Below are 14,529 nucleotides of genomic sequence, written 5' to 3'. Positions count from 1 at the left end.
CTTTTTTCCTCACCTTTAACTAAAGAGATTTTTGTTTCTATTAACACTAACTTGTTTACTTACATTTGAGAGATTCTTTTCCTAGGAGATATAATTGTCATTATTGTCTATAAAATTAATGGGTTTTGTATGTAATTATAAAAGTATATCAACCAGTTGTTCAAAATAATATTAATATATATATTTATTATAAATAATTAATTTAACTAATATTTTTAATATTCATAACTTAATTATCTAACTTCTATATATATATTCATGATCAAAATGGCTAAAAGTAAATCCCATATTATCAAAGAGTAGCTTAGATGATAGGGATGTGATGTGGAATAAGTTAAGAGTTCAAAACCCTATCAATATATCGAAAGAAGATAAGTGGGAAAAAAAAGAAAAACAGAAAGAGGTTCCATTAAAATATATGTGAAAATTCCCATATCTAATAACTGCAAAATAAATTAAAAGTGTGAAAATATAAGCTATGTTTAATAAATTCATGCAATTTTAATAAAAGTGAGGTCTTTTTCTTATTATTAATCTTCTCAAAAAAAGTTAGTTGTGACCTGGGAGGGAGGTCTTAGATTCCACACATCTAACTCTTTCACTTTAGTCAAATGACTGGCAGCCACATGTTAATGCGCTGTGCATTGAATTAATTCACCGCCCTTTTTTCAACCACGATGATGTGTTCAAGTGTTAGTAGTTAACTATTTGATGGTAAGTCTGAAGTTTTGAATAACGTTTTTCCAGGACATTGAATCTGGACTCCTTCCATCCATCCATTTCCTGAATAGACCCCAAATTTTTTTTCCAACATTTTTTTATTTATTATATTTTTAAAAGTTTAAAAATAACACCCTCAACTCTTACATTTTAACATTTAACACCTCCTCGTTAAAATATTTGTTAAATCTAGTAAAAGGGCATTTTTGTGACTCTCCTAATAATAATAATAATCCCTAATTTCTGTCTAGTCATCTGCCACTTTCGCAAGTCTCCCCTTTGCAAATTTTTGTTCATTTTCTAATCATCTCCATCACATTCTTCCTTTAACTCTGGATTTTTTGTTCCTGAAATTGCTTTTTTAATGATATCCTTCTATGACTATTAACTTTTTTTTAAATATATACAAATCATTTATCTAATTCTTATGTTAACATACTTTTATTGTTTTCCTTAAATTTTACAATTTAATTTATACATAAAAATGAATTATTTTCTAAAATTTTGTCGTATAAAAAAAACAATGGTGAGGTGGATGATTGATGATTAACGATCAATGTGGGATGATTGGGGTGTGAATGTGATGGAAGAAGAGGAAGAGGAGGAAAGGTGGCCGCCACAAGATTTAGCGAATTGATAGTGACTACTGAATCCTCCTTCCACTTTCACCCACCAACATTTGTCACATAAAAAAAAATAAAATCAAAATCAAAATATAAATATGTGATATGTAATTAGATATGTAATAAAAATATGGGATGTCTTAATATACGAAAAATGAGTACGCTCCTTTTGTTTGTGATTCAAAATAAACAAGCTTAATTTGAATGACTAAAATTTATTTTTTAAAAAAATTCTTAAATAATAATAAACAAGCTTATATTGTTATCCATATTTCATATTATGTACCTATAAAAATAACAATAAAATTAAATCAAATTTAAACCATTCAATTGAACTTTCAACAATCCACTTAAAAAGGAGTAATAGACAATCCAATGTTAACGGTGCCTGGTTAATGGCCAATTAACGTTAAGTTTAATGTCAATCATTTGATTTTTGTTTGAAGAGGGTCAATTAAAAGATCTTTTGAACTTCTACTTAGTGCATTTCATTTTCTTTTTTAATGACAACTTTAATTAAAAATAATTCAATTGAGATACTGTTCAGCACTAAATATGAATATATTTCTTAACAAAAAATTAAATCTTGATTGGCTAAATTATAATTACTGCTAAACTCTCGCTTTGCCCCCAGTATTATGCTAGATAAACACAAATATTGTGTAGTGAATGTAAGAAAAATATAACTAATTATAAATTGGATTTTTTTAATAATGGATGCATAAAGTCGTTTTTCACGGTGAAAATTACTTTCTAAAATTATCTATTCATAGTATTATTTGGGATTTATGGATTTTTTTTCCATATCTCCATTTAAAAATCGTATAAAAAGTCTACTTTCGAGGTAATGGAAGACTTCTTTTGGGATCCAAGTGGTAATAGAAGTCTTCATTAGATTGTTAAGGAACATACCCAAATTTTGTTGAAATTGCATGAATAGATAAGCTTTTTTTTATTTTTAAATATACATTCACCCATTCAAACAATGAAATATTGAAATTAATTAAGGCGGGGGCACGCAAGTTTGGTTAATAAGTCATAATAAAATCCCTGGTCAAAAAAAAGAAGTCATAATAAAATACTGACCTTTTTTAAAAAAAAAAATTTGCTGTAAAATACTGACTGTTGAATTATCATGCGTATCAAACATAGTATAATTATATATGCGAAGTCCTTTTTGCGCCATCAATCTTTTACTTATCAAAAGAGCCATTATCATTCGTCCAACTTGAATATTTTACACTCGCAATCAATACATTTCTTATAAATAATTGATAATAATTGACTTTCAATCTTTGACCAAAACGTGCAAGAAATGAGGGATCAAATAACATAATATCTCGGGTCTTCAATATAAAAACTAGTTAAAAATTAAATTTAGTCCTAAATATAAGACATCAATCCATTTCGTCTCTCATATTTATTTATTTATTTCAAAATAATTCTTGATTGCACATGTTCAAAAATTTGTATTCTAATACATATAACTGATTTGCCAAAAAAAAAAACTGATAAGGATATTTTAATAAAGATAACATTTATTTATTATAAATAACTAATTAAACTAATTTTCTAATATTTACAAATTAGTTATTTAACTCCTATATTAAAAATAGGAAGTAGTACTGTTTTAATTCATATGTATAGAATTAGTAACAAAGTGACAAAAAAATAATTCAATTCAACTAACCATAAGGATAAATGATAGCGCAAGAGTACATCTAGGTCCGGTTTGGTAGCAGGCGTTCAAAATGAGATATAAGAATTAGGATTATAATTTTAAAAAAATTATTAAAATAATATTTAGTATGAGTCATTACTTGTTATATGGGATTAGACAAACTTATAGAGGTGAGATTGGGAAATACTACTTCCCTGTAGGGTATTCCCTAATCTCACTTACTTAGATTTAGCTGATATCATGTAACAAATAATCTCTTATATTAAATACTCTGTTAATAGATTTTCTCAATATCAGTTCCAATCCCTATTTAATTTTTAATACTCTTTACTAAACGGGATCCTAGTGTTTTGATCAAACCTATATCGTCACTGTCCTCGACAGCAAGATCATCACATAAAAGTCGGCTTGCTTAGTTAAATGATTTTAGGAAAAATTACCAAAAGATTCCAATTAAAAAAAATTAATTACCGCAAAATCCTCATAACAAATAACCAACCTGAGCATGTTATTATTTCTTATTTTGATACTTGTTATTGCTTACTCTTTACTTGTTGATAAATTGTAAGGTAATTACATTCTTTTCTTAGGACTTAATTGTAATTCTTCCATGATTTTATTTATTGCTATTGACGTACTAAATCCTACAAGTTAGGACATTTAAACTCGCTTGTATATGTTGTTTTCCCACAATCAATTTGATGCTCATCATGAACTTTTGACGTTAATTATGTTTGCTAATTCTGATTGTGTTTTTGTATGTGTGTGTGTGTTTTTCTTTTGTCAAGTAGGTGTTTTTTAAAGGTCAACATAACAACTTCTTTTCCTTTGTTTTTTGGGGTAAGAAAATTTGACTCTTCGTGAAAACTAAGATTTGAATTCATATGAATAAAGTTAAAGATCCTGTAACTTGGCAGCTTGAAAATTCTATTCTGAATATAAGGTCGCGTATCAGATATTTCTCATGACTTCATGATATTAATATTTGTCCTCTTAATCTTTTTAAAAAAATTATATAAATAGAAATAACAGATGATCTATTATGTCTTGTTGATCCCAAAAAGCTATCATCCGAGTAATGAATGAACTTTTTCTTTTTCACATAAGAATTAAAATCTCCAATATTCATGATTTTCTAGTCATGATTCTTTTTACTATGTTTTTATATTTCAATCTTATTAACCAAAGAAAAAAGAAGACAGCCAAGTACACTACAACATACGCCAAAAGAATATACACATGATTATATATAACAAATAAATGGTTTAAAGAGAAACTCAAAAAATTAAAAAATCCTCATTCTCGGTGTGACTCTGACTCAATTTCTCTACCCACACGTTCTTGCTATTATTATTATTATTACAATTACTATTTTCTTCTTTCTTTTTCCCTTTTTCTTCCTCACCATCCGTTCCAAAAAATACCTCATGGACAAATACCTCCACTTGTTTTTGGTTAAACCCATTTGTGTCCCCAACCTCATTCAACGGAATATACGGCGGCCGCGCCACCTGCAAAACGGAGTCCCATTGAACACCTTTGAAGAAATCGTGGCCCTTGATCCCTTCCAAGTCGATCCGACGGTCACGATCCTTCTCCAGCAGCTTCGCGATCAGGTCCCTCAACGGCGTCTTCTCTCCGGTTAACTCCGGTTCCTTCGTCAAAATCCGATAAAACGTTTCTTTCCTGTTCTGACCCGTAAACGGCGTCGTTCCGTACAGCATCTCATACAAAACGACGCCGAGCGACCACCAATCGACTCCGAAGTTATGTCCCTTCCCCGAAATGACTTCGGGAGCTACGTATTCCTCCGTACCAACGAACGAGTTCGATTTCTCAACCGAGTCCGACTCGCTCCGTCGCGGACATTGGAAATCCGGTGAGGCTTCTGTTTCGTACGACGGGGGGCTTGGCAGGGAGCAACTGTAAAACCGGAAGAAGCGTTTCTTCCGTAAGTCCTTCATCGCCGTCGTCTTTGACGAGTGGGAAATCGGCGACGAGGAGCTACTCTGGGATTTTGGAGATTTCAGGATTAGTTTTTTGGAAAGATCGAAGTCGACGAGCATTATGTGACCAGATTCTTGGATCAGTATATTTTCTGGCTTCAAATCTCTGTATACTATGCCCAAATTGTGCAGATACTCCAATGCAAGGACCAATTCCACAGCATAAAACCTGAGAAGGAAAAATAATAATTCAGATTTCAGCTCCAATTCGAACAATTTTGGTTGTTTTCTCTAAAGAAAACAGCCAAAAAAAAAATTACTCGTAAACATGCTTTATATCGCGGATTCCGTTAGAAAACGAAGCGAAATGACAAAGATGACGACGTTCAGCCAAAAAGAAAGACAAAAACGACAGAAAAAACGAATAGCATAAGTTTGAATTTGTCTTTTCAATGCCACCGCTTTTCGGGTTAACCAAAGAGGAAGAGACAAAAAAGGTACCTTATGCTGTCATCGGAAAACATCTTCTCAGTCTGCTTTTTCCGGAGAGAATGGAGATTGCCGCCGGGGCAGTAATCGATGGCGTACCCAATGATCTTGTCGGTTTCCAGAACCCCTCGCAACCTAGGCAAGAGAGGATGATCAAAACGACGCAGCACCTGCTGCTCAAACGACACCCTCCTGCACTCGCCCTCATTGTTGTCAATCGCCTTCGCTTTCTTCTGAATCAAGGCCTTGGAGATCACTTTCAAAGCAAAATATTCACCAAATGCATCGTCATTCCTCTTGGCCGCAAACACAACGCCCTTGGCTCCGCGGCCCACGGCGGAGATGACCTTCAGGTCCCGAAAATCTAACGTACGCTGGAGGTGGTGGCTCTCATCGCCGATGCTTATGGACGACATGACCGAAAACTTGAAGAGATCCGGTAGATTCCGGCGCAAGGTTACGGCTCTTTATGATGGCGATGGTAAGAGAGGCTTTATAGGGCCAAGAGGGCGGATTTCCCATTCTTGCAGGAGAAGGAAGCCAGGAGGAAAGTGGGGCATGGTAATATGGGGTGTGGCTTCCACGGGACGGTGAGATCACCTATAGTGTAGTGACACGTGTGCGGTGGAGTGACGTGGAGGGGCCATGCTTAGCGCGTGACATAAAGCCGGTTTGGGAACGCGGTCAAAAACAAAAAGAACAGAGCACACGATTCTAGAAACCGTGGAGAGGAGGGAATGTGCCCAAATCTTATTTTAATTTTTAAAAGAACGTGACTGCTTAGAAGCAATTAAATAAGTATTCACACTTCCTATGGAAAAAAGTAGACATATCTAGCATACTGTGCATTGATTTTCTTAAAGCATTTTCTTCAATTTGCTTTTTTTTTTTTTTTTAAGGTACAGCCGTGCAGTGTCCTTGTGTTCACTGTTTAGCTGTTTAATATGAACACATTTCCTGATTAAAATTTGAACATATATTCGTCAAGTTGTGGGAAACTGGTTTTTACTTTTTAATGTGGGCAAGGACCTTTTTTTTTTTTTTTTACGCTGAAGAAGATATTTTAATTTATTGTTAGAGGTATGAAGTATACCATGCGTTAGTCTCATTTAAGTTAGTGGCAGACAATAGACATTACTTTAGTAAAATTGACCATTTGAATATTATGAATGGAAAAGATCACATCAAGAGAACTATTCTTACGTTGACACGACAGTGAATATCAAAAATAAGGTAAAAGCTAAAGTTGGTGATAATTCTAAAGTGTCTATTGGATCCTATTTATACATTCTTATGTATTGATTTTAAAAAAAAAGACTCTCCACAAAATTTAATACTCTTCTGGCCCTAATACATAACATATTTGTTTAAATTAATTTTGATCGTAAATATAAAATTTATTTATCATATTTATTAATTTTTTTAAATAACTTTACAAATACTTTCTCGACTATAATCAAATAGGAGATAAAAGAACATTCAAGAAGATAATTATAATATTTTAAAAAAAGTCATATTTTTCCTAATTCATTAACTGACATAACTTTTTAATCTAATTAAATTAGTTAAATAGATTTTATATTAAGAATTCCAAAGGTAAAACATTCATAAACTATAAAAAAAAAATCCCTATATAGTGGATTTTCCATCTTCTCTTATATCAATCAAAGCATAATCATGAACAAAAACAGTGAATATGGTTTTATGCAGAGCACCAAAATATTAATCATTTTAAGGTCAAATAGACTGATTCAGGTCAAGCGGCTAGTTGCTAATAGTAAAAGGTTGGGGCGCTTTGAGGGTTGTTTAAACTTTTTTTTTTGGGTCCAAATAAGGGTTGTTTAAACTTTAAATAAGCTCACTCTTGTTCGGCGAAAAAGCACAAAAAGGTTGTTTTGTTTTAAAAAAAAAACAAATGTGTTTGAAGTTAGAAAAGATGGATTCAATATGCTATTTATGTTCACGAACATCATTCTTTTTTTCTTAATTATCTCAGGCTCCACCAAAAAAAAATCCCTAAAAAATAGCTCTACCAGAAAAATTTGAAGGCAATAAAAAAAAATCCAGAAAATTAGTGTGCAACGTAGTTAAGTATACTTTCAAATATTTCCCAATTGGCCAGCTCAATTAATTAACTCCAACTTGTAATTTGAAATCAGGTGACAAAACTTAGGTGCAGATACGATTAGTTTTGAAAAGAATGTTGAGTTATGGATTATTATTAAATTATAATTAAGGTGAACTTCAACCACGGTCCTTAGAAACATCACATGCAAATCAATCTCTTTAGCAATCTAATCTAATTAATAATTAAAAATTATGGCGTGGGAGAGACTTGAAATTAAAGTCATTGACAAATGTTCGCATGCACTATCTACTAGTTTATTAGTAGCTCAAAACTCGAAGTTACCATTTGTTTATAAATTGCTCACAGATTACAAATTATAACGTTGGCCAATTTTTCTTACTGCCTTTGGTCTTAAATACTACTTCTGATTCTATTTATAAGATTTTGTTTATAGACCGGAGATAGTATTTAAAACCAAAGACAGTACTCCCTCCGTTTTTTATTATAAGAGACATTTGATGCTTATGGTATGTTCTCATATAAGAGACATTTAAAAGTTATCTCTATTTTTTGTATTGATTTCCTATTTTACTCCTATTTATTGTCTCCAACTCATACTCTCTCTCCCTCCCACTTCTCTTCTTTTAATAATTTAATTGTTCTCTCTCATAGTCTCTCTCTTTATTAATAGAGGCATTGTTGGAAAAAAGCATTATATTTTTTACATATTAATTGTCCTTAACTAATTTTAACTATTTTATCAACTTAATTGGTTATTGTCTCTTATAATAAGGAACAAAGGGAGTAATAAACATTGATCAACATTATAATTTGTAATCTATGTCTACAAACGAGATCTCATGATTAGGATAGGAGTTAATACAACGGTTAGTTGAAAATTTAATTTGATTTTCAGACAATAAGATCTGAATTCACATTGTTTTCCATATTTATTTATTTATTTTAATTAGTTATTTAGTTCTTATGGTAATGATTAAGGTATTACCATGTTTATAGTCAAAGGCTTCAAGCATCATTAAGAGACGTGCGATACCAGATGCCCTTTAAGGGTGCTTGCCTGAAAAAATAGTCTCCATAATCCTTTTTATAATATATTTCTAATACCGCTCTAGTTTTATTTATAAAATACTTTGAATGTGTTTTTATCAAAAATAAAAAAATATTATTTACTTTCAAATTAAATTACTGGATGCTGTTAAATCAAGAAAACTATTACTTAGCTCGCATCTTGTAAAATATTAAATTACTTTATAATTAATTAGAGATAGTATTATTTGTTCCTTCCACTACATCCAATTAAAATATGAATCTTTTTTTTTTTTTGATGCTGTTAGAATCATAAAATGGTTTAGCGGGGAATTAATGAAGTTGGAGATTCCTACGGAGAAAAAGAGACCAAATCAATGGATCTTTCTATTATCTAAAGTTGGTTTGTAAATTTGAGATTCTCTTGTTAAAATGTCACGCTAAGTAATTGTTTTTAATAATCCAGCATCTCTTCAAAAGGCTTCCAAACTTGATTCTTCTTCCGTGTGTTTGTACTCGTTCCCGTTTAATGCTTAGATTCCAAATCAGTTGTTGGGAAACGCTGTAAAACCAACATTCTTTTTCCAAATTTAGGATTGTTTCCGTAAAATTTTATCATGCAGGAGCATCTCAAAAAACAATTAAAACCATCATTAAAATAAACGAAAACCCACCCGTTTGCCATGATGAAGATCCCTTGAATCAAATTTTTGATGTTTTGTGCTTTAATCCATCGCACAAAGACATATTATTTTTCCGGTTTTAAATATAAGACCTGTTTTGTAGTGTAATTTATACTACAAAATGGGTGTTATATTTAGAACCGGATGAAGTATTATTTTAAGGGAAGCTAAACGAAATGCTCTCAGCATTTGAGTCTGGGAAAACTAAACAAAAGTTTTCCATCATTAAGGATTTTATTTGTGGGAAGGACTTGATAAATTTTTTATACATAAAAAGTATTGATATATTACAGAATTTATACACATAAAGTACCAGTGCTACAATGCAGGTTTTTCTTGTTGATTGGTTATTGGACCAACTCTTGTTGGTAAATATTTGAAATTAACTCTGCTTGTATTTTTTTTATAGGTATAAATATTTTTTTATTGAAGACAATTCTATTTGAGATATTATCGAGATACTAGATGTGAGGACATCTTTCAATAAAAATTTAAATATTATTTATCACATTATGAGAGACTAGTTTCTTTTATTAAATCTAACTCTACTTGTTTTTATTAATTTTGCATCGAACCAAAAGATACAAGATATTGTTGGTGGATTAGACCAACAAACAGCGCTGGCCCAAAAACTAATGCCCAATGGGCTATTCAACTCACTGTATTTTTATTAAAATAATATTGGTAAATAGTAACATCTTAAGTAAACTAACATAAAAAGAAAGGAAAATGTCAAGCACGCAATCAAATAATTAATCAGTCTATCTAGTTACCAAAAACTAATATCAATTAATCTATCATTCTTTGATTATAAGCTGTTTTACTTTTATATGAATCAATTTTACAAATTTTACTATTTATATAAATAATTTTTTATTTGATTTTACATGTCCTTTCAAAAGTTCGACGTCGTATTTATTGATATTTTGCTATTATCTAAGTGTATAGCCTTCATCCCCAAATAAAAATAAATTATCGTTGAAAGATACATGAAATTTGTCTAAATATTTAGGTGTAACATAATTGGAGCCATCCTATAACCTATTTTTAACCATATGTAAAGCAAAAGATGTTGTATACAATTAAATATACATTGTACATGATTTTGCTAAAAAAAGAGTACATAGATAAAAATGAGTTGCATTTGTAAGGAAGCGAGTTTTATGTATTTTTGCACAATAAAGTTTTAAAAAAAATTTCAACCTTTTTAACCTTTGGTCTTATTGCCTGGAGAATCTATTTTTTAAAAGAAAAAAAGGCTAAAACATACTCTGAAATAATTTATAAACAGTTTTTAATCATAAATTATGACATATAAAATAAATAGTATGCAAGAAGAATTACTTGCTTATAGAGGTGTTTAACAATTTTTAAAAGTGTTTTTATAAAATATTTTTTTTTAAAAATGAGATAAATTTTTTTATATATTTATTTTATAAATTATAAAAGTACTTTTGGTTTGTATCCTGACATTTCCGTAATCTTGATTCTAACTTGTCGTTTTTGCGCAAGTTGGACTTGGACCTTCGAATCTAAGCGGGAGTCGGTTTCCCTCGCAGGCTTGACTTTTGGGGCTCGCTCTTCTCCTTCCCGCGTTGCTTTAACGCTTCAAAATTCTGCTAAATCCTCTCGTTACACTCGCTCTTCGCCTACTGTACTTTTCAGTGCCGTACGGACGCTTGTGTATTTATGTACACGAGAGGGTGATTTCTGAAAGAGATAGAGAGGTTCAGAAATGGTGGCACACGGAGGTTCTCTGTCAGCGGCGGCTAAACAAGCGGAGCAACTGAAACTACTCGGAAACTCTTGTTTCAAAAAAGATCGTTTCGGGGCCGCCATCGATGCCTACACCGAGGTATTCTTGCTGCATTGTTCACTATTCACCAAAGATCTTTTCGAGGCTCTTTTTCAGGCTTGTTTTCGTTGTAAAGGTCAAGTTTTTATGCGCCTATTGATGTTTGTTTCATATGAATCTCATTCTTTTCTTTTTGTCTCTCTGTTTTTTCAAGGCAATCACTCTGTGCCCTAACAATACGGTTTATTGGACGAATCGTGCCCTTTGTCACCGGAGACGCAAGTATGTCTTTGCAACTGTGCGTCATTTTACACTGTTTATTCTTGTAGTGAAGTCAATTTTTCCTTTCTTTTGAATGATGCTTTCTTCGTTTTATTTTTCTTTTCTTTTGAATGATGCGTTTCTTCTTTCGTTGTTCTTTAGTGACTGGGCTAAGGTAGAAGAAGACAGCCGGAGGGCTATTCAACTAGACAACAAGTCAGTCAAGGTCATTAAGAATCACTGCAGTTCCTGTGTCACCCATGGTTACCCATTTTCTAGGATTGCCTGTTTGATTTCCTCACTCATCATATATGATTTCTTGTTTTTGTCTTCAATTGTAAGCACCTTCTTGATCAACTATTTCCTTACAAACTTGTAAAGTGTTTTGTTATAAGGGCATATAATTTTATAAAAGCTGACGTTTTATGAGAGTCTTCATGGCAGATTTTGCATTAATTGTTTGTAGCATTTATTGAGTTTATTTCGCTTTTTAATTTGGTTTTAGTCAAGCAAGTTCCATTTATGTACTCTGCTTTAAAATTTCTGTAAGCAAGTTGCGTTTATGTATTCTGTTTTAAAATTACTGTAAAAATTTTTTGTTCATTATGAACTTACTAAGCTGAAAGAGAGAATGAATTTAGGTTAAATTCCATACATTTGCTTGTTATAGCTTGATTAACTTGTTTCTTGTAAACTGGCCATAGTGTTTTGCAGGCAGCACAATCACACTAGTGCTGAGAATCTTTGACAACAACATTTTATATTTTTTGTTTGTTTCATTTTGTTTAGTTAGCTTTACTCATCTTGTGCTCAGCCAAATCTTCTTATGGTTATATTGCAGGCCCATTACATGTTGGGGCTTGCGCTGCTGCAGAGACAAGAATATATCGAAGGGGTCAGAGAATTAGAGAAGGTTTGTAGCCACTGAATCATTTTTTTCTTCCTTTCTCCTCAAACATTTTGCTTTTCAGATTCGTTGTGCTCCTTATACGACTATTTGCAGAAGTCAAACTACTATTAAAAGGAATGACATGATGATATATTATTGATAAAAAATTTCAGGTAGGAGATAATCTAGTTGTGAACAAGATCCTGATTATATAAGTATGTTTAAAATAGTTACAAATTGTGAAAGTTTGTTAGCTAAGGAGATTTTATGGTGTGGGATTTTAAGAGGAGCCTTCCTATATACTGCTGGAACAACACATAACTCTGCAGACACTGACACTGGAATTGGAGCAGCAAGTACTGGAGAAAGAATACATGCAACTTCTTCGCTTTTCTTCGCATTTCATTTTCATTGAATTCCCTTTTCTTTTGTCTATTTGTGTTTTTGTGGTCTAGACAATTGTAGCATAAATGAGACAAGCCACAGATTATGTAAGCTTTTGGCTTGCTACCGGGATGCTAAGAGGCATGGACGTTGTATCTAAATAGATATTACTTTACCACTAATACATAGGTGGATGCTTGATTTCTGAGATATCAGCTTATGCTGCTTTCGTTTGTATGAAGGTGCTCATATCATTTATTGATTACAAACTTGTGTTTTTATAGGCTTTGGATCTTGGGAGGGGTGCCAATCCTAACGGCTATATGGTAGAGGAGATCTGGCAGGAGCTTGCAAGAGCAAAATACCTTGAGTGGGAAAATGCATCTACCAAGAGATCATGGGAATTGCAGCGTTTGAAGTATGTTTTATTGTGATTATTAGGCCTCATAGCTTAAGTTTTTTAATTGAAGTCAGCCAAAGAATAGTTTATATATAAAATTGTCACTACATACTTTATATATTGTGTTAATTTCTGAGATTATTGTAGTGTACTTTTAAGAAAATATACAATTTGATCCTATAAAAATCTGCCATTATGCCTCATTTTTATTTCATCTTCGGATTTTTTTCGCCTTCTTAAAAACTAGTCCCTCAAGGTTTGTAACTCATCGTATGTGCCTATAGAATTTAGACAAAGGAACTAAGTGTGGTGAGTTGCAAATTTTGTTTAACTCAACCTGCACATATTGAAAGTACTGGACAGAATATCTTTGAAGACTACATTTAGTAATTATTTATTATTCACGAATGATAGTTTCTTGTCAAGTTGTTATCAGCTGTAAAAGTAATGGAAGTGTAGTGAGTTGTAAATTTTCTTTGACTGACCTCGCAAAGAGAAATAAATCCAAGTACTAGAGTGCTATGTGGTGTATCTTTCAAGATTATATTCCGTGTTTAGTGTTTGTTTACTGGACGTCAATGATATATGTATCTGGTCAAGTTGTTATTAGTTGCTTTATAAAACATGTGCCTTTACTCATGTGACAGATCAACTTGTGAGTGTGCTCTAAATGAAAAGTATTCTTGTCATGTCTCCCAAATGGAAGGGTTTATAGATGATGTTGATGCTTTGCATTCAGAAGAACTCAAAGCTTTAGAAAGAGTTTTTTGTGAAGCTGCAGAGGCTGACATGCCTACCGAGGTAAGTACAGGGCTGATTTCTGCTATTACTATCTTCATCAAAGTGTTTTCTTCTCCTGAAAATGACTATATGGTGTGATGATCTTCTGTTGTTTTTTAAGATCCCAGATTACTTATGCTGTAGAATCACTCTTGATATTCTTCGAGATCCCGTAATTACTCCAAGTGGACATACATATGAGAGGGCAGTAATTCTTCAACACCTTCAAAAGGTAACGTGGTTTTGTGTTAGAGTGATCCCTTGTTTGATATAATTTGCAGCAAGTTTTATTTCTCACAAGTTTGTATTTGTATGGGCTTTGTCTGTCTAAGATTTAACTTCTCCATTTTGTGCTCAGAGTAACTTTGATCCAATTACGCGGGAGCCACTTAATCCATCACAGCTTGTGCCAAATTTGGCAATAAAAGAAGCAGTTCAAGCATTCTTGGACAAACATGGGTGGGCGTACAAAGTATAGAAAGATGATCATTAAGTCTGAAGTTAACAGCTAATTATAGATTTTTTTTTTTGGCTGGATAGTGCTTTTGCCAAATCTTGACAATGGATTGGAGATTTATGGAAGGACTGAGGGAGTAAAAAGCTAGAAAACTTAGTATTCATATTTGTTTTTTTGTTTGTTTTTGCGTTCCTTTCTCTTAACTGTTATAGTGCATTGTTGCTGATTTTTAAACCATTACATAAACTAACAAGTAATTGATGTGGGATGTTCGTGCCATATGCTTCAACAAGTTCTTATTCATGG

At 32.2% G+C, this 14,529-nt stretch overlaps 2 protein-coding genes across 2 annotated transcripts; one reads left to right on the top strand and one right to left on the bottom strand.

Moving 5' to 3' along the window:
• Positions 1-4,220: 4,220 nt before the first annotated feature.
• On the bottom strand, positions 4,221-5,875 carry LOC114727106 (serine/threonine-protein kinase OXI1-like). Its single transcript, XM_028913833.1, has 2 exons — positions 5,472-5,875; positions 4,221-5,199 (listed from the first exon to the last, which is right to left on the bottom strand). Exons 1-2 carry the CDS (start codon positions 5,873-5,875, stop codon positions 4,302-4,304), a joined length of 1,302 nt encoding a protein of 433 aa, XP_028769666.1. The 3' UTR covers positions 4,221-4,301.
• Positions 5,876-10,905: 5,030 nt separating this feature from the next.
• Positions 10,906-14,244, top strand: LOC114727123 (E3 ubiquitin-protein ligase CHIP-like). The gene is made up of 8 exons (XM_028913846.1): positions 10,906-11,112; positions 11,267-11,334; positions 11,476-11,539; positions 12,155-12,226; positions 12,871-13,004; positions 13,634-13,787; positions 13,888-14,003; positions 14,127-14,244. Exons 1-8 carry the CDS (start codon positions 10,993-10,995, stop codon positions 14,242-14,244), a joined length of 846 nt encoding a protein of 281 aa, XP_028769679.1. The 5' UTR covers positions 10,906-10,992.
• Positions 14,245-14,529: the final 285 nt, after the last annotated feature.

Source organism: Neltuma alba, unplaced genomic scaffold (assembly GCF_004799145.2).
Source record: "Neltuma alba isolate B1F8T4 unplaced genomic scaffold, ASM479914v2 tig00012449_pilon, whole genome shotgun sequence".
NCBI lineage: Eukaryota > Viridiplantae > Streptophyta > Magnoliopsida > Fabales > Fabaceae > Neltuma > Neltuma alba.
The sequence above is the reverse complement of the archived record's forward strand: the minus strand, read 5'-3'. Positions and strand labels throughout refer to the sequence as shown.